This window comes from Podarcis muralis, chromosome 2 (genome assembly GCF_964188315.1).
Source record: "Podarcis muralis chromosome 2, rPodMur119.hap1.1, whole genome shotgun sequence".
Taxonomy (NCBI): domain Eukaryota; kingdom Metazoa; phylum Chordata; class Lepidosauria; order Squamata; family Lacertidae; genus Podarcis; species Podarcis muralis.
The window spans coordinates 124,492,285-124,512,585 of NC_135656.1; the positions used below are offsets into that span (position 1 = coordinate 124,492,285).

Sequence of the window (20,301 nt, forward strand, 5' to 3'; positions counted from 1 at the left end):
CCTGCCTTGGTTGAAGGTATGACTATTAAACCCTGCAAGTACCACATGAAGTGCAAAGCATGCGCAGCAAACAAGGTGAAAATGGCTGCGAAAGGTAAGGTGTCTAGTAGGCAAGCTACGGAACCATACCAGGTTATTCATGCTGATTTGGTTGGACCACTATCGCCCTCTTTGGGTGGAAATAGGTACTTCATGGTTCTCATTGACGCATTTTCGAGGTATATTTTTGTGTACAATCTCAAGCAGAAATCAGAGGCTTTTCCTAGGTTCAAGGAATTCTGTGCTTGGTTGGAAAATGTGCATGGTAAGAAGATAAAGACTCTTTTCACTGATCGCGGGGGAGAATTCACTTCTCAGCAGTTTGAAGCTTTTCTGACTGAGAAAGGAATTCAACACGATTTGTCTAGTCCTCGCTCGCCATGGCAGAATGGACTTGCGGAACGGGCAAATCAAACATTGCTTCAAGGGTTAAAAACCTTGTTGCATGATGCCAATCTTCCAGAGAGTTATTGGGCCGAATCTCTCTCGTGTTTTGTTTACAGTTACAATCGCAGGTTATCTTCAGCGATTGGTTGTACCCCCTATGAGAAGATGTTTGGCAAGAAGCCTTACATCAAACACATGAAAATTTTTGGTTCTGACATGTGGATTCACTCACCACAAAACTCCAAGTTAGACAAGCGTGGATTGCATGGTATCTTTCTAGGTTATCAGAAAGGGTCTTACAGAATAATGATGACTGACTCTAAAACAATTAAGCTCACGAGAAGTGTTGAGTACAATGCAAAGTGGGGGGAGAATGTGGGAATTTTCCAATGTTATCCTGATGACGGTGATGAGACTGAGGATAGTCAAAAGCAACCACAACAACCCACACCCACTGATGAAGGTTCTGAGTCTGAATCTGAAACTGAATCAGGTGATTCGGAGGATTTCAAGAGTGCGAAAGCCTCTATGCGACCCTCTGAATGCTCTGATCGAGAAGAATTGGAGGAACCATTGTTCACAATAGGTCGTTTTTCTCCCAAGGAGGAAGAGGAGAGTGTTGAAGACTTAAGGCTAATTCGTAGGTCACAAAGAGCCACAAAGGGCAAACCTCCAAAGAGATTTGCTGATGAGTTTGCTACGATAGCAGTAACAGCTGTTAAAAGCTCCAAGAAGGTATTTGAACCTTCAAGTTTCCAAGAAATCCAGGGTTTGGATTCAAAGGAAGCTGAGCCATGGTTAAATGCCATGAAGGCTGAGCTTGATTCCTTAGAAAGGAACAAAACATGGGAACTAGTTCCAGTAGTTCCAGGAATGAAACTGCTTGGAAGCAAATGGGTCTTCAAAGCGAAGACAGATCAAAATGGCAAGATAGTCAGACACAAAGCCAGATTGGTAGCCAGAGGTTTTGCACAGGTACCAGGTGAAGACTATCACGAGACCTACTCACCCACAGTGAGGTATGAAAGCATTAGACTTATGCTCAAGCTAGCTGCAGAGCAAAATCTACACATTAGTCACCATGATATTAATACAGCTTTTCTGTACGGATCTCTAGATGAATCACTTTATATGCTTCCACCTGATGGCGTACAGGTAAAACAGGGATTTGTTTGTGCTCTGAAGAAATCCCTTTATGGTCTCAAACAAAGTGCACGGTGTTGGCACACAAAACTCACTGAAGTATTGTTTTCTCTAGGTTTTAAGCAAGGGAAAGCTGATCCATGTGTATTTGTCAAAGAGGAGGGGCAAAAGAAACTGTACTGTTTGTTTTATGTTGATGATTTATTATTCTTTTGGAAAGATGTCGCAATGTACAATAACGCCCTAGCTCAACTGAAGGAGCACTTTGACATGAAAGATCTTGGTGAGGTAAACAACTACCTATCTCTGGAAATAGAGAGAGATCAAGATGGTAACATTCTAGTACACCAGTCACGGAAAATTGCTGATGTGTTAAGCAAACTAAACCTGATGGATGCTAACCCTGTAGACACACCGATGACAACAGGTTATCAGGTAGATGACACTGAAGAAGCATTTTCTGACACTACACTGTACAGAAGTGTGCTAGGCAAGCTAAACTTCATTGCCAGATGTTCAAGACCAGACATTGCTGTTAGCTGTAATTTGCTAAGCAGACAAGTCAACAATCCTAGTGTCAAGGATTGGAAAGCTCTGAAACGCATAGCGCGGTATTTGAAAGGCACTATGCATTACAGACTGAGATTTAACAATCAGAAGTCTGGTGGTCTTGAAATATTTGCAGATGCAAGTTTTGGAAGTGACACTGCAGACAGGAAAAGTACGTCTGGAGTTTGCTACATGTACAATCAGGGTCTGTTTGATTGGTCATGCAAAAAGCAAACAACAGTTAGCTTAAGTACTTGTGAAGCTGAACTGAATGCACTGTCTTATTCACTTAAGGATTGTGAATGGTTGTTACAATTGTGCAAAGATATGAAAATTCCTGTCAAATGTCCAATCCAGGTTTACCAGGACAACAAAGCATGTTTGGCTTTGCTGAAGTCTGAAGGTTGTAAGCAAAGCACGAAGCACTTGCAATTAAAGTTGCAGCATGCTAGGGAATGTATTCAGAAGGGACTCGTAACGGTGTCCTATATGCCAGGTAGTGAAATTCCTGCTGATGTATTGTCCAAGATTGTATCAAGGGATCAACACTGTACCTATGTGCAGAAGTTGGGTTTGTACTGATATTGTACGAACACGCTGCCCAGTGATGTTCACAGAAAGGGGGAGGATGTTGGTTTCTGCTTTCCTTCACTGTGCAGCGAAAGGGCTTGTCACGAGACAGGTGTTTACATTCCACAGTCTGTACTGTTGGAGTTTCTCACGGGAAAGGGAGACTGGATGTGACGTACACTGGTTTCCTGTTTTTCACTGTGTGTTTCTCTCCAAGCTGTCGAGGAGAGAGGATGCCTTATCTGCTCCTGCAGAGGCAAGATGTCTTTCTGTAATATATCTGCTTTGAACTGTAAATAAAGCAATACTGAGTATGTAGTACGTACTCCTCATCCTTCCGCTGGGCACCAAACTCTGCTTTACACCAACAGAAACTAGGGCATAAGCAACTGGGGCCCTATCAAGTCGAAGAGCAGATCAACCCGGTGGCCTTCAGGCTGGCGCTTCCGGGGGGTTCCAGAATGCATCCGGTGTTCCACAGATCGGTGCTCACTCCCTACAAGGCACCGCACAGGTTTCAGAAACCCGGAACGGCGCCGAGTCCGGTCAGAGACAGAACAGGGCGCGCAGGAGGGGCACAGAAGGAGCGCATCAACGAAGTCACAGAGATTTTGGATTCCAGATGGGGGGAAGAAGGGGTAGAATACTTTCTCGCCAAGGAGGGCACCCCGGCCAGTGCGAACAGCTGGGTGCCGGGCTACGCCTTGGACGAACCTCTGCTCAAAGACGAGTTTCATGCCCTCTTCCCACATAGACCAATGCCAGCAGACTTTTTCGACGACTGGCTTTTCACGCCCACGCTTTCGGCCAGCACGTTCCGGGGGTTCGACTCGGACGAGGACCCGACACGAGACGTCCGTTCCCCGGAGGGGTCACCCTCGGGATCTGCCTCAGAACCCTCGTATTGGTGGGACGACAGACCAGAGGAGCAGTGGCGCAGGAAGTGGCAAGAAGGTCCAGGACGAGCAACGCCGCCAGGAGGAAGTGAGGGAGAGACGGACATGGACGTTTTCGGGGACGACCCTGGTTTCGAGCACGGCGGCACAGAGATGGAAGCAGAGGTGACCGTCGTCGACGAGAGCAGGGAGGAAGAACCGGAAGACTTCGGAAGGAGGCCCGCTACGGGAAGCGAACGGTACCCGACATTCGTCCCCTTGACACAGCAGCACCCAACTCCAGCACCGGAAGGAGGGGAAGGGGGAGTGGGGGGCTTCGAGGGGGGGATGGATGTCAGGGGTTCAGGAGCAGAGGCAAGGGCAAGGGAGGAAACAGAGAGCGAAGGGGAGGAGGCAGAAGAAAAGATGAGCGATGACGACGACCCGAGATCTCCGAGCCTTTCCAGTGAATCGGAAGATTCACAGAAAGGAGCACCAGTGGCCAGGGCAAGGGGGGAGTTTAGGGGGGCACCCCAGGAAGATAGAGCCAGAGGGGACTCAGAGGAGAGCAGTTGGAGATCGGGACCAGCGTCACCGCCAGAGAACAGGGAAGAGGAAGGGAGCCAGGGGGCAAGCGCTGGCAGCTCACAACAGGAGGGAGGGCACGAGTCAGGAGTGGCCACACCTCCATCTGGGAGCGAAGAGACGGTTAGACGGAAGGTGGAAGGTTGGGCGCGCGCGCCAAGTTCAAATGCACAGGAAGGCGGCGCAGTAGGCAGCCCGGAAAGGGAGCCGGGTCCTAAAGCCCGGCGCAAGGAGACAGGAGGGTCCGGGGGGTCAGCGTCAGAAGAATCCCGGAAGGAAGAGACCCAGGGGGGCAGAGGGACCCAGAGAAGAACAGTCAGGCGGAAAAGGTGGAGCAGGGCTAGGATATTAAGTTGGTGTACGAGGGGCGGAGATTCAGACGGAGCTTCGCCAGTCTAGCTACTAGACGTAGAGTTGCACGCAGCAGCTTGAGAATGGAAACTGTAACTCAATAAAGACTTTTACTTAATGACCGTTGGCTGGCGTGATCCTCTGTGAGCTAGGATCTTGAAGCAACCCTGACAGCGTTGAACAGAATAAAGGAAAAACATGACCATTCTGAGTCAGTGTCTCTGACCGACTGAAATCGAAAGGAAACAGCAAGCATAAACATCCTGTAACAGGAAATACGCAGACTCTGTGACTCACAAGCCTGCTCTCTCTTAAGGTGGAACGGAAATATCCTAACACGGGTGGGGGTGTCGTCAGGGTCAGACTTGGGGGAAGGGGCAGGAGGCTTATAGGGCTCCAGACAGCAGAAGCACCAGGGCCTGCTCCACAACTCCTTGCCTCTCTCGGAAGTGGAGCTTATTGGAGTTTCACTGCTCTGCAACCTTACCTCCGGGGGTGCGCGCGTTCGAAAAGGAACCTGAAGTGTCGGAAGTTTCTGCGCAATGGGGGGGGGGGCAAAAGGAGCCCCTCGAGAGACGGGAGATTTCACAAAGGGGCGGGTGGGCAACCCCCTCCCCCTTATATTGCACGAAAGGAAATCGGGAAGGCCATGTTACCGAGGAGGACTCTTCGCCAGAATTCACAAAGATCAGACAACGAATCCTGTTTCCCCGCCATTTCCCCTTTTGTCTTCCCTTCAATGGGTGGGGATAACGTGAAATAAAACCACATCCATTCAAGACCTCCGCCCCACACACCTTAGAAAAGCCCAGCCAATCAGGAGTCACCATTTCAACAGCACCGAAACCGCGGACCAATCGGAAACTTCCGTTCTGACAGCCGCTATGACCATTTAGCCAATGAGAAGCGCTCGGCTCCTGACAGTTGTGAAGCAGCGCCCCCTAAAAAAGGAAAGGGCTACACAGGTACTGCACCTCTCAAAGCGTTGCTTCTTCAAACGGGGCTCAGCCAAGTTTCACAGCAGAGGATGCCCGCTGGGTTCCAACAATATTGTGAATTCCAACCTTGCAACCCAGTTGCATCAAATGTAATCCCTAGATTTTCTCTGCGCCTATTCCTCTAGGTGCAGACCTCTAAAAAGTCATATAAAATCACCCCTGTCATTGATTTTCATCATTCTGAGCTTATTCAGATCAGAGGGGGAATGGGTAACAGGAGAGGGCTCAGAGATTCTACTGGGGTCAGCCATAATCCACAGGAATCATGTCCACAGGAATCTTCCTCTAAGGCCAGGATCTGAGATCCCAGGCAAGACAAAGGGGGGCATTTGACTTGACTCAGGGAGCAAGTGTCACAGTGAACACAGGTATGAAAGGTATGTTTGATTGACTGCAACTCAGATTTCTGCCTGTCACCACACCTCTTTTTCAACATAACCAATGACGGATTTATGATCCGATCGAAATCATAGACCAGCGTAAGGTAGTAGCAGCTACAACCATACATACAACTGTAGAAATTAGGGGCACACCTTCTCTTACAGTAGAACAGCACCAGATTAAAAAAACCATAAAACACATACAGTTGCATTCAAATTATTCAACCCCCATTGCAAGTCAGGTTTATTATGAAGATTTACAGACTTTCAGCTGTTAGCCATGAACAAATCAAACAAAAGAAATTGAAACAGCTCAACACAATGGATGCATCAGTTGGCTCCCCCAAATTCAGCTGAAAACGTTGTGTTAGTGGAACACTCAGAAAACCTCAGCAGACTCACGCAGGGGAAGTCCTTCTCAATGGGACATAATAATAATAATAATAATAATAATAATAATAATAATAATAATAATAATAATAATAATAATTTATTATTTATACCCCGCCCATCTGGCTGGGCTTCCCCAGCCACTCTGGGCGGCTTCCAAAAAAATATTAAAATATTGTAATACATCAAACATTAAAAGCTTCCCTAAACAGGGCTGCCTTCAGATGTCTTCTAAAAGTCTGGTAGTTGTTTTTCTCTTTGACATCTGGTGGGAGGGCGTTCCACAGGGCGGGCGCCAATACCGAGAAGGCCCTCTGCCTGGTTCCCTGTAACTTGGCTTCTCTCAGTGAGGGAACCGCCAGAAGGCCCTCAGTACTGGACCTCAGTGTCCGGGCAGAACGATGGGAGTGGAGACGTTCCTTCAGATATACTGGACCGAGGCCGTTTAGGGCTTTAAAGGTCAGCACCAACACTTTGAATTGTGCTTGGAAATGTATTGGGAGCCAATGTAGGTCTTTCAAGACCGGTGTTATATGGTCTCGGCGGCCGCTCCCAGTCACCAGTCTAGCTGCCGCATTCTGGATTAGTTGTAGTTTCCGGGTCACCTTCAAAGGTAGCCCCACGTAGAGTGCATTGCAGTAGTCCAAGCGGGAGATAACCAGAGCATGCACCACTCTGGCGAGACAGTCTGCAGGCAGGGAGGGTCTCATCCAGCGTACCAGATGGAGCTGGTAGACAGCTGCCCTGGACACATATTTGACCTGCGCCTCCATGGACAGCTGTGAGTCCAAAATGACTCCCAGGCTGCGCATCTGGTCATTCAGGGGCAAAATTACCCCATTCAGGACCAGGGAATCCTCCACACATGCCCGCCTCCTGTCCCCCCAAAACAGTACTTCTGTCTTGTCAGGATTCAACCTCAATCTGTTAGCTGCCATCCATTCTCCAACCACCAACTTAAGACATACAGTGGTGCCCCGCAAGACGAATGCCTCGCAAGACGAAAAACCCGCTAGACGAAAGGGTTTTCCATTTTGGAGGCGCTTCGCAAAACGAATTTCCCTATGGGCTTGCTTCGCAAGACGAAATGTCTTGCGAGTTTTTCCGACTCCCCCCCCTTTTTCTAAGCCGCTAAGCCGCTTATCTGCTTATCCGCTAAGCTGATAAGCTGCTAAAAGCCGCTAATAGTGCTAATCCGCTAAGCCGTCAAGGGGCTTGCTTCGCAAGACGAAAAAACCGCTAGACGAAGAGCCTCACGGAACGGATTAATTTCGTCTTGCAAGGCACCACTGTACCTGTTATTGCAGGCAATGCTTCACAGCCTAACCTACTTCACAGGGCTATTGTCAGGATTAAATTAGGAGCGGGGGGACGGGGCCCTGTAACACCACCTTGAGATCCTTGGAGAAAAAGCTGTTCTATGAATACAATAAATCAATCTCAAAAAGGTCAGGTGTGTAAGGTTCTCCACACAGACAGGAACAACTAGCTGCACAAATATAAGATAAGGAACAACAGGCTTGCCAGTACTACATATGAAAAGGATCTAGAGGTCTTGGAGGACCACAAGCCGAACATGAGTCAACCGTGTGTTGCAACAACAACAACAAAGGCAAATGCTATTCCAGGCTGTATGAAGAAGAAGAAGAGGAAGAAGTTAACAATGAAGATTGTAATTTATTGCAAGCACAAATAAACTTTAAATGCATTGAAAACACTGTTACTCTTTACCTTCTCAGTCTTATTTTATTCTGTCCCTAACTCTTCTACCTCCCTTCACACAAGAACCAACTGCACTAACTGTCTCTCTGTTTCCAACTGCCTGCCAACCGCTTTCCCAACTGCCTTAACCAACCAACCAACCCACTAAAAGCAACCTGGGGCTAAGCCCTTTTATAAACAGGTAGGCTCCGCCTCCAGCTTTCCTATTGGTCTGCCTATTAACCCTTTCTCTCCCCCTCTACAGACATTTCCAAAAGAGAGGGCAAACGCCACAGCATCTTACACATACACATTAATATTCAAACTCTCATATATTGTTTATATTTTATAAATTAATTGTGTCGCAACACCTCCTCATTCTTGGCTATGTGAAGTGTTCAGATAAAACATTATCTCTGGAGGCATCAGGAATAAAAGGGCTGTTTAGTGGCATAACCAGGAAGAAGAGTTTGGATTTGATATCCCGCTTTATCAGTACCCGAAGGAGTCTCAAAGCGGCTAACATTCTCCTTTTCCTTCCTCCCCCACAACAAACATTCTGTGAGGTGAGTGGGGCTGAGAGACTTCAGAGAAGCGTGACTGGCCCAAGGTCACCCAGCAGCTGCAGGTGGAGGAGCGGAGACACGAACCCGGTTCCCCAGATTATGAGTCCACTGCTCTTAACCACTACATCATGCTGGCTCTCTCAAGATACTTACTTTTATTTTTCAAGAGAAATACAACATCTAGGTCAAGGGAAGTCATAGTCCCACTCTCTTCTGCCTTGGTCAGACCACACCTGGAATCCTGTGTCCAGTTCTGGGCACCACAATTTAAGGAGGACGTTGACAAGCTGGAAGGTGGGCAGAGGAGGGCAACCAAGATGATCAAGGTTGTGGAAACTAAGCCTGATGAGGAATGGTTGAAGGAGCTGGGTATGTTTAGCCTGGAAAAGAGGAGACTGAGAGGAGATATGATAGCCATCTTCAAGTATCGGAAGGGCTGTCACATGGAAGATGGGAGAGCAAGCTTGTTTTCTCCTGCCCTCGAGGGCAGGACTCGAATCAGTGGCTTCAAGTTGCAGGGAAGGAGATTTTGACTAGACACACGGGAATTTTTTCTGACGGTAGGAGCTGTTTTTACTATTACTATTATTATTAAAGTTTTCTTGGTTTACAAAGGTATGTGCAATGTCTTTTTTTTCAAGTTACATTTTCCATTGGTCAGTTTCATCTGTTGAGACATTAGGGTTACGTTAGGAAGAAAAGGGGGGAGGAAGAGGTGGAGAGGGGGGAAGTGAGTGGGGGGTGGGCTCAGGAAGCAATGTTTCTAATTTGCTTAATGTGTGGGGTTTTGCATCAGCATCGTTTGTGTGGGTTCTCTTTGCTACTCACTTGTGTTCCTTTGGTGGTGAGAGAAATTGGGGTTGGCCTAGGGTGTGGTTGCTTGTTTGTGATTGGCTGTGGTGAACTTTGTTTTCGTGTGTGAGTATGGTGGGTGGGTGTTTTTGAATCAGGTTAGCCATATTGATTTGTATGCTGTTATGAGTTATTTGTGGTGTAAGTGGCCATTATTGTCTTGGAAGATGTTTACTAAGGCCAGTTCTGGGGTGGTTTCTAATACTTGTTGGGTTATTTTACTTATTTCTTGTATGGCTATTGTCTAGAATAGTTGGATTTTGGGCACTCCCACCACACGTGGAGGTATGTGCCTGTGGAGGTACACCCTCTCCAGCATTTTGGTGAGGTTCCTGGGCGTATTAGCGCTAGTTTTCTTGGTGTTAGGTACCACATGTAGGTGAGCTTCAGAGTGAGTTCTTTTCTTTTCGTTGATATGGATTTAAATTGGGGTTTAGAGCACATTCTGGTCCATTGAGTGGAGTTAAACTCATAGCCTATGTCATCCTCCCATTGTTTTTTGATTGTGTCTACGGAGTTCGTGGGATTTTTAAGTCGTATATTGTATATTGCAGATACCATCCCTTTACCGTTTCCCTTTGTTGTTAGGAGGAGGTTTTCAACGGTTGTCAGGGGCCTAGTTGCTGCTGATTTTACTACTGGATTGTTTAAGAGGGCTTGTAATTGGTGTTGTGTTAACCAGGGCATTTGGGTGTCTTCTAGTGTGTCTTGTATTTCTTGTGTTGACAAAGGTTTGTTATTTTTGTAGAAGTCTATTAGGCAATATAAGCCTTTGGTTTGCCAGGTTTTTATCTGGAGGTTTTGTGCTGCATGATGGAATAATGGGTGGTACGCCAGGGGGATTAGTGGGGATGGGGTTGGGGATAGTTTGCCTATTACTGTTTTGGAAAAGGCCTTGGAAGGGAGCAGGCCCTGCAGTCCTCCCCACAGCCGATGGTCCGAGGCCTCACCGCAGCAGGAGTCCCTTTATAGCTGGGAGAGAGGGCCTGGGCCACGCCCCCTGGGCCAGTTGGAAAAGGCCCTGGAAGGGAGCAGGCCCTGCAGTCCTCACCCAGCCGATGGTCCGAGGCCTCACCGCAGCAGGAGTCCCTTTATAGCTGGGAGAGAGGGCCTGGGCCACGCCCCCTGGGCCAGTTGGAAAAGGCCCTGGAAGGGAGCAGGCCCTGCAGTCTTCCCCACAGCCGATGGTCTGTGCATGTAAAATTATATACATATAAAGTAATAGAAGAATTTCCTGCACACTCCTTCCATTTAAATCACTTCTGCTTTTTCAGTTTGTTGGTAGATTGTTGGGTTTCAACTCTTAAAGCTTCTCCTCCTTGTGAGACCATTGATGTTTTGTAAGAACATCAGGACTGAAGCGCTATCTACACTCCATATACGTAAGTGGTTTTCCCTTTTTGAGTTTGCTGGTGTTTGCTAAGGTTTCCACTTCTATTGAAGCTCTTTCCACACTCCATACATTTATTTGTTTCTCCCCGAGTGAGTCTGTTGATGTCATCTAAGGGGTCCACTCTGACTGAAGCTCTTTCCACACTCCATGCATTTAAATGGTTTCTCTCCTGTGTGAGTCCGTTGATGAATTCTAAGGTGTTCACTTCGCCTGAAGCTCTTTCCACACTCCATGCATTTAAATGGTTTCTCTCCTGTGTGAGTCCGTTGATGAATTCTAAGGTTTCCACTAGTAGTGAAGCTCTTTCCACACTCCATGCATTTAAATGGTTTCTCCCCCGTGTGAATCCGTTGATGAATTCTAAGGTTTTCACTAGTAGTGAAGCTCTTTCCACACTCCATACATTTAAATGGTTTCTCCCCTGTGTGAGTCCGTTGATGAATTCTAAGGCTTCTGCTAGTAGTGAAGCTCTTTCCACACTCCATGCAATTAAATGGTTTCTCGCCTGTGTGAGTCCGTAGATGAATTCTAAGGTTTCCACTAGTAGTGAAGCTCCTTCCACATTCCATGCATTGAAATGGTTTCTCCCCTGTGTGAGTTTGATGATGTGCATTCAGGGATCCACTCTGACTGAAGCTCTTTCCACACTCCATGCATTTAAATGGTTTCTCTCCTGTGTGCCTCCGTTGATGAATTCTAAGTTTTCCACTCTCAGTGAATCTCTTTCCACATTCCATGCATTGAAATGGTTTCTCCCCTGTGTGAGTTTGATGATGTGCATTCAGGCATCCACTCTCAGTGAATCTCTTTCCACATTCCATGCATTGAAATGGTTTCTCCCCTGTGTGACTCCGTTGATGAATTCTAAGGCTTCCGCTAGTAATGAAGCTCTTTCCACATTCCATGCATTTAAATGGTTTCTCCCCCGTGTGACTCCGTTGATGAACTCTAAGGTCTCCACTCTGACTGAAGCTCTTTCCACACTCCATACATTTAAATGGTTTCTCCCCTGTGTGAGTCCGTTGATGAACTCTAAGGTGTCCACTCTGACTGAAGCTCTTTCCACACTCCATGCATTTAAATGGTTTCTCCCCTGTATGAGTCCGTTGATGAATTCTAAGTGTTCCACTCTCAGTGAAGCTCTTTCCACACTCCATGCAATTAAATGGTTTCTCCCCTGTATGAGTCCGTTGATGAATTCTAAGTGTTCCACTCTCAGTGAAGCTCTTTCCACACTCCATGCAATTAAATGGTTTCTCCCCTGTGTCACTCCATTGGTGTTTTCTAAGGTTTCCACTGTCAGTGAAGCTCCTTCCACACTCCATACTTTCAAATTGTTTATGTTCTCTGTTTTCACACTCCATGTATTTAAATGGTTTCTTCGTTATTCCCATTTCACATGGCCCACCAGAATTCTGATTGCCTTCTCCATTGTCTTCTTTCGATGGGGTGGGGTAGGGAGAAAATCCTATTTGTTTTCTAGGAAGAGAACAAAGGAATATTACACACATGGATTACAACCTCCACTTATTTTAACATCTTGTACATTCTCTCCTGTCCTCCATATGTTCCAAATTTTTAGGCAAATGAAATAATGTAAAATAATGGTCATGCATCATCAGCCTTTTATAACCCTTAATTATTGTTAATGAAGCAGCATTATCTTAGAATACGGTTGAACTGTGGGGTTTACGTTTTATAAAAAGTGGTTTCTCACAGGAAAGGGAGCAGCTGTATGTTCCGTGAACCTGGCCAAGATTCATCAGGGTCCTAAGTTCATCATGAAGTTCTTCATCCTCTGCACAATAATCCTCCACCCCTTGGGCCGCATTTTGTCCCCTTCAACCTCTAGATCTTTATTAATCACCTGCACATTCTCTTTCGCCTCAGGAGGTCCATACTGACCATTTTGGGAGACCCATATATAAGTCTAGTGACAAGGCTTGGTGCTTGTGGTCAGTTGAAGGAGTGCTCAGTTGGAGAATGCTCTTGGGGTTGGACCTCCATCTCTCAGTCTTGCATTATTGAATGGAGAGAATAGAGATGCAGAAGGAAAGCAGCTGGAGCCTGACTGCTGGGAAGGCCAGATTGAGACACCCACCCCAATTATGATTTATAATAATTATATGCCACCAGGTCTCGCACCTGCCTCCTGACACTGGCTTATCTTAGTGGAGATTCCCTGTCCAGGCCTCTCTCACTGTTCTTCCTCCTTTGCCGTGGGTGGCCAAGGGCTTCTGGATATTCTAGCTCTGCTCCAACTGGGAATTATTTATTAAATTTGTATACCTCTCTTCATCTGAAGATCAGAAGATAAAAATATGTGTGACACTGAAAAAGGTGAGTATTAAAGGTGAATAACACTGATTGTGGGAAAGAAAAGAAGAAGATGAAACCAGTGGTGTGTCCAGCTGAATGTAATATAATAATAATAATAATAATGTGTAAAGAAGAAACCAATCTTCAAATCAGTTTCATATTCCCTGGCTGTATTTCTCAGTCACGATTGTGACTCAGAATCTTAGCCACAATTTATTCTAGAATATCAACTGGATCTCTTTGTAATAGGAGCCAGACATCCCTGGGATTTCATCCAGACATTCCTTTAGTGTGGGCAGCAGCAGCGGAGGAAGGAAGGAAGCAACTTTGGGGGCAAACCATTTCCTTCAGAAGGTCTTCCCCAGTGGCCGGCAGGGTTGATAAACTGCTCAGTGGGGACACCTTGGATTTATAGTGTTAGGGTCTGGATAGCAATCACAATCCCTTGGAAATGTCTCAAGAACCGTTAAGATCCAGTTCCACCAACTCCCAAGTAACACTGAGCCCTAGAGGAACCTTCTATGCTGAGAGGAGGCATCTCTGGCCCTCCAGATGTGGTTGGACTCAAAGTACCACCTGCCCAAGTAAGGATGGCCCATGGCCAGGGAGGATGGGAGTCTTATCTGGTGGGACACACTTTCCCCTTCTTCCCCCTCCTCTGAAAATGCGGAATGGGGGAGGCGGGTCACATTGACACACCAACAATATTTCAATATCGAAAAATGATATTCGTGTTGCAACATCACCAAAATGTGCCTATACATGTGTGAGTAGAACAGTTGCGACTGTGCTGCCCGCCAGTTTAGCCGTTGGCATTTGACGAGAGAACCAACTAAAAAATTATGTGAAATGTAAAAGTGTTCCAACACTTTTTTACGTCATTTAGTTAAGATTTAAAAATACCAAAGGTAAGTTTTTCCACTCAGTAATCAGGATTACACGTGATTTTCAAATAAATTCAGTGGTTTTATTAACAATTGTTAGTTTTTTGAAAATGTCTGTTGGGGCACTTTGATACACTAAGACATGGGACGCATTGATATGTATATAAGTGCCCCGCTTAGTGTACAATAATCTCAAAACATGTGTCATATCTAAGGAAAAAACCAGGATCTTGTATGTTTGCTTCCGCATTGCAAGTGTTGATTTCAAGGATGTTGTTTTGCGGTTGCCAAAACCAAATTTCCCAAAGGGCACATCTTGAACATCATCTCTTGATACTTTTTGACTTATGTGGATATAATGTGTAATAGAAGCTAAATGTTAAGTAATTATCTTATTTTTATAAGCATTTTGTTTCAATTACTATTTTTTGACCACCTAATGTGAGTTCCTATACTTTTAAAAGTTTTTCCAATCTTCCGGCCCATGGGCCTTAGGTTGCCTATGCCTGAGATAGAGGGTTAAATCAGGGCTGGCCAAATGGGACTCAGCTCCGTCCCCTCCTTGCATCTGCTGCCTGAGGGGGCTGCCTCAGTTTCCCTCATGGTGGAGCAGGCCCTGAGAACAGCCTTCCCGCTGCCTTCCAAAAGACAGTCATACCTCGGGTTACAGACGCTTTGAGTTGTGTTTTCGGGTTGCACACCGCACAGAATCCAGAAGTACCAGAACAGGTTAATTCTGGGTTTTGGCACTCGCGCATGTGCAGAAGCACCGAATTGCAACCCACACATGCGCAGACACGGCACTGCGGGTTGTGAATGTGCCTCCCGCACAGATCACGTTCGCAACCTGAGCGTCCACTGCACAGGAAACATGGCACAGATGACCTTGGAGTCTCACCGTGGAAAACAACAACAACAACAACAATTGGTAATACGTCACTTTGGGCTGCCCTGGGCAGTGGCGTAGGGGGTCCCTGTTACAACAGCCCTGCAAAATAGACCGGAGTTGCTGCGCGCATTTGGGACTTGGAAGAGTAACTTACGGCAACCCTAAAGGGCAGTCCAGTGTCGAAATTACGGGGGCCTCTTTTAAATAGGGGCTGGTGTTTGAACTTGGGCTTTGCTAATGTTACGGAATTGGCGGGGGGGCACTTGTGGGAGAGCAGGTTTCTTTGGCCGTCTCCCCCTTCCTTGCTTGCCCCTTCTGCTTTCCCATGGCAAGTCCAGCCGAATTCGACTATGGCGTGTGGTGCATATCTCCGCCTTCAGACGGAGGGAGCCAGGCAGCTTTCCGGGTCATGTGCCCAACTTTTCATGAGCTGATATTAAATCCCAAAAGAACTACACCTGCTTGTTACAAAGGGTGGGGGCCGATTCCGGTAGGTTTATGATATTAACTCTTTCCAAGCTCATTTCTGATGCTGAGAAGCAGGTGCACCCTTTCCTAGACCTTCCTGATGACATTCTCAGTCTGACGCACAGTATTTACACAGAAACACGGATCAAACATTTATTTATTTATTTATTTATTTATACCCCGCCCTCCCCAGCCAAGGCCGGGCTCAGAGCGGCTTACAAGCAATAATAAAAACAAGATGAATGATTACAACTTAAAAACAAAAATAAAATACATTAAAATAATGGAACATTAAAATATTAAAATGTAGCCTCATCGCAGGAGGAGAAGGGAAAAAAAAAAGAGAGAGAGAGAGAGAGAGAGAGAGGGAGGGAGGGAATCAAATTGGCTCCAAGCCAAAGGCCAGGCGGAACAACTCTGTCTTACAGGCCCTGCGGAAAGAAATCAGATCTTGCAGGGCCCTGGTCTCATGAGGCAGAGCGTTCCACCAGGCCGGAGCCAGAGTTGAAAAGGCCCTGGCTCTGGTTGAAGCCAATCTAACTTCCTTAGGGCCTGGGACCACTAGGGTGTTGTTATTTATGGACCTTGAGGCTCTTCGTGGGGCATACCAGGAGAGGCGGTCCCGTAGGTACGAGGGTCCTAGGCCGTGAAGGGCTTTAAAGGTCAAAAGCAGCACCTTAAATCTGACCCTGTACTCCACCGGGAGCCAGTGCAGCTTGAAAAGCGCTGGGTGAATATGCTCCCATGGCAGAGACCCCGTGAGGAGCCTCGCTGCAGCATTCTGTACCCGCTGGAGTTTCTGGGACAGCTTCAAGGGCAGCCCCGCCTAGAGCGAATTACAGTAGTCAAGCCTGGAGATGACCGTCGCATGGATCACTGTGGCCAAGTCAGGGCGGGAAAGGTAAGGGACCAACTGCTTGATGCGGCGAAGGTGGAAAAATGTCGCCTTGGCTGTTGCTGTAACCTGCGCCTCCATGGAAAGGGAGGCGTCAAGGATTACACCCAAACTCTTAACGGAAGGCAATGGCACTAATTGGGCCCCCGCAAGAGAAGGGAGTTGGTCCCTCATCCCCATGCCATCCCGACCTAGCCATAGGACCTCTGTCTTTGAAGGATTTAGTTTCAATCGGCTCCCACAAAACCATCTAGCCACAGCTTCCAAGCATCTGGTCAGTGTGTTCAGGGTCGAGTCGGTGTGGCCATCCATCAGCAGATAGAGCTGAGTGTCATCAGCATATTGGTGACAGCCCAGCCCAAAGCTCCGGATAATCTGGGCAAGGGGGCGCATAAAGATGTTAAAAAGCATCGGGGAGAGAATTGCGCCCTGTGGCACTCCACATACCAAGGAGTGGCGCGACGACATTTCCCTCCCTAGTGCCACCCTCTGTCCCCGACCAGAGATAAAAGAGCACAACCAGTTACGGGCTATGCCCTGTATCCCCACGTCTGCGAGGCGGTGGTCCAGAAGATCATGATCGACCATGTCAAAGGCTGCTGACAAATCTAAAAGGATCAGCAGTCCTGACCCGCCTCGATCCAGTTGTCTACGGAGATCATCTGTTAGGGCAACCAGAGCCGTCTCTGTCCCAAAACCAGGACGGAAACCGGACTGAAATGGATCTAATGCCGATGTTTTCTCCAGAAACCTACCAAGCTGTTCAGCAACCGCTCTCTCAATTACCTTACCCAGGTATGGAAGATTTGAAACTGGGCGGTAATTGGATAGGTCTAAGGGATCTAATGAAGTTTTTTTTAAGAGTGGACACACCACTGCTTCCTTCAGTTCCCCTGGGAATGTCCCCGTGTCAAGGGACAAATTGATCATTTCAACCAGGGGGGTCCGCACAACATCTGGACACTCCCTAATCAGCCAAGACGGGCACGGATCGAGGAGGCAGGTGGTGGGCCTACCAACATGAAAAACCCTTTACATAACTCCCTTTCTAAAATACACTGAGACTATCTTATAACATATCCCCGCTATAACACACAAGTTCTAATTAAATCCTAATATTTACTATACCTAAACATTGAGCACCACAGACCTATAAATAATAATAATAATAATAATAATATAATTTATTATTTATACCCTGCCCATCTGACTGCGTTTCCCCAATCACTCTGGGTGGCTCCCAATCAAGTGTTAAAAACAGTAAAGCATTAAATATTAAGAACTTCCCTAAACTGGGCTGCCTTGACATCTGATGGGAGGGCATTCCACAGGGCAAGCGCCACTACCCAGAAGGCCCTCTGTCTGGTCCCCTGTAACCTCACTTCTCGCAGGGAGGGAACCGCCAGAAGGCCCTTGGAGCTGGACCTCAGTGTCCGGGCAGAACGATGGGGGTGGAGATGCTCCTTCAGGTATACAGGACTGAGGCCGTTTAGGGCTTGAAAGGTCAGCACCAACACTTTGAATTGTGCTCGGAAACGTACTGGGAGCCAATGTAGGTCTCAGAAACGTACTCAAATATTCCTCTGCGGTAAAGGAGGCAAATGGAAGCCTTCTCATTGTCTTTGTGCTTACAAATACTGTCTTAAGGAGGGATGAACAGGGTGGGCCTGTGACCTGGATTCAGGAACTAAAGTATTTGCCATCACAAAAGAATGGCCAGGCTGCCCAGGTAATGCAGTTAGTGACCATTAACAGGTATCCTTGGGGACAGGTTTTCTGCTGTAGACCGCCTCCTGTGATGTATTCCTGCTGTAGAGTCTCCTTCTATATGATATTTGGGGGGGTGGTCTTGGGTGGGCAATTTCAAAAGACTATATAAGGCCTTGCACACCTACCTCCTGGTTGCGGTGAGGGGGGGGGACACTGTTGCAAAAAAGATCAGGCTTACTAGCCGCTTTGCTTCTCCATATACTCTGGTTGGCCTCTGTTATTTTCTCCTACCTACCGTATTTTTCGCTCTATAAGCACACCTGATCATAAGGGGCACCTAGTTTCTAGAGGGGGAATTCAAGAAAAAAAATATTATTTAAAGGGAGCGCTGAGCAGAGCTCCCTGGTGCCCTGCGGAGGCCCAGTGGACGCTCAGGTTGCGAACGTGATCTGTGCGGGAGGCACATTCACAACCCGCAGTGCCGTGTCTGCGCATGTGTGGGTTGCAATTCGGTGCTTCTGCACATGCGCAAAGCGTGATTTAGTGGTTCTAAGGAGAACGGACTGACGCAGCCAGTCAGTCCCTTCTCCCTCCTCAGGGAAAACCCCCCAAGAGCGGCGTGCTTTTTAAAGGGTGCGCGGCTTCTGCGGGAGGTGGGGTAATTCTGTAAGATTATTTGGGGAAGTTTTTCTAATGAGAAGATATTGTCACAGATACTCGTTTTTGCCATTCTCAAAAGTGTGAATTTCTGTATCTGCAGAGATAACATGCCTTTTCTTCACAGGAAAAATGTTATAAAATAAATATACAGAGTTGAGGGAAAACCTTAATCCCATTGTTCCTTTGCAGATTTATATACACAGAATCAACCCCTTAAATTCTAAGTTCCAAGAGGTTCAATGAACAGATGGTTTGCAGTGGAAGAGATCTGCACAAGTAGCTAAGTGTGAAGCAGTAAAAATGAAAGTGCAACCTTGTGAGCAGAATACTCCACACATCTTGGGGTCTTTGTGTAATAATTGTGCAAGTCAGACTTGAGGCAAGTGCTGAAGGCATTTCAGGGCTGGCAACCTCTTCCCAATCCCACTGGGTTCCAACAACCGCACTAACACTTAACTGTACAGAACAGGCACCTGGATGCAGAAGCCAATCCAAAGGGGTGGCTGGTAGTGGAGGTGGTTAAATCCACAAGTTCTGAGTTTTTCATGTGTGCTAAAACTCAGTCTGCTTGGTTGTTTTTTATAAAAAAAATATGTTTACCAACATGCTATAATATTATTGTTTTAGTTAAATAGTTTAAGTTGTTATTAAGGAAATGATTATTTTTCTCCTTCCAATAAATTACAGGAGAACTGTTGTCCAAATATAGACAGTAAACCTATTAAACCTCAGAATGATTTCATAATTATCTATCTATGTATTTCTAATAGTGTAACCAAATCAGAATTTTTTGATTTAAATAGAATCATACTGACCAGTGATTTATTGTAAATTGTGATTGAAATCAATTTGATTTATATCAAATCCACCCTGATTGCAATCTACCACAATGTCTGAAATAAGGCTGGAACTATACAGAGGCGAACAGGACAATGTCCTGGCAGCTGCTACTACTTAGGGGTCTGAAACGGATAAATGAAAATATTATCAATCATCACACACTCAGTTTCATCAGCAGGCAAGCCAAGATGCATCCTAGCAGGACTTTTGGGTTTGGGCTAGGCTACCAAATGGTGGAATTCAGGACAATCCAAAGTAGGGAGATGAGTCCTAGTGAATACAGATAACCTGGTAGTGTCATCAGGGAAGGGGGGAGAAGGGGGGTCAGGGGTGCTGGAAGGGGAGGGGTCTTTGTCGAGGCTCCTCCCCTTCCTTTAACCCTTCCATGAACTCCCTCTCTCCGTTTCCCCACCCAAAAGGCACCCAGCCAGGAGCCCCATGACCCCAGGGATTCCTGGGGACAAACTGGTAAAATCAGCAATGCTACACTGGGTCAGAAATATAGGTCATGATTAGAGCTGGGTGATATATTGGTATATTGCCCAAGACTGCCTTGAAGTTTACATCGTGATAACTGTTTCCTAATACTGAGCTGGCAATATATTATGAATCAGAGTGTGTGCAAGGGCTAGGCAACACCTGCTTTTCAACATTGCAATAACTTACCAGCTAAACGCTGTAATGTTAGTAGCAGCTAAACCTCACAATATCACCTGCTAAATATTGCAGGGCTATTCGCAGATAAAGATCGTAATGTTATCATTACCAAAACTCACAATATCACTTGTGGTTTATTACCAGCTAAACCTCACAATATCATCTCAGCGGGACTTTTGGGTTTGGGCTTGGCTAGCAAA

At 46.6% G+C, this 20,301-nt stretch overlaps 1 protein-coding gene across 2 annotated transcripts in view; it reads right to left on the bottom strand.

Annotated features, from left to right (window-relative positions):
* Positions 1 to 6,088: 6,088 nt before the first annotated feature.
* Positions 6,089 to 20,301, bottom strand: part of LOC144326657 (uncharacterized) — a 279,931-nt gene continuing 265,718 nt past the window's right edge. The window contains exons 1-2 of one of the 2 annotated variants that reach the window (XM_077923334.1): positions 19,607 to 20,257; positions 6,089 to 12,258 (exon numbers count right to left, since the gene is read on the bottom strand). In XM_077923334.1, coding sequence (XP_077779460.1) covers positions 10,884 to 12,258; positions 19,607 to 19,638 — 1,407 coding nt within the window. In that variant the 5' untranslated portion in view covers positions 19,639 to 20,257 and the 3' untranslated portion in view covers positions 6,089 to 10,883. Of the gene's footprint in view, positions 12,259 to 19,606; positions 20,258 to 20,301 lie in introns of those variants that run through there. The other variant, XM_077923335.1, reaches the window with a different exon arrangement.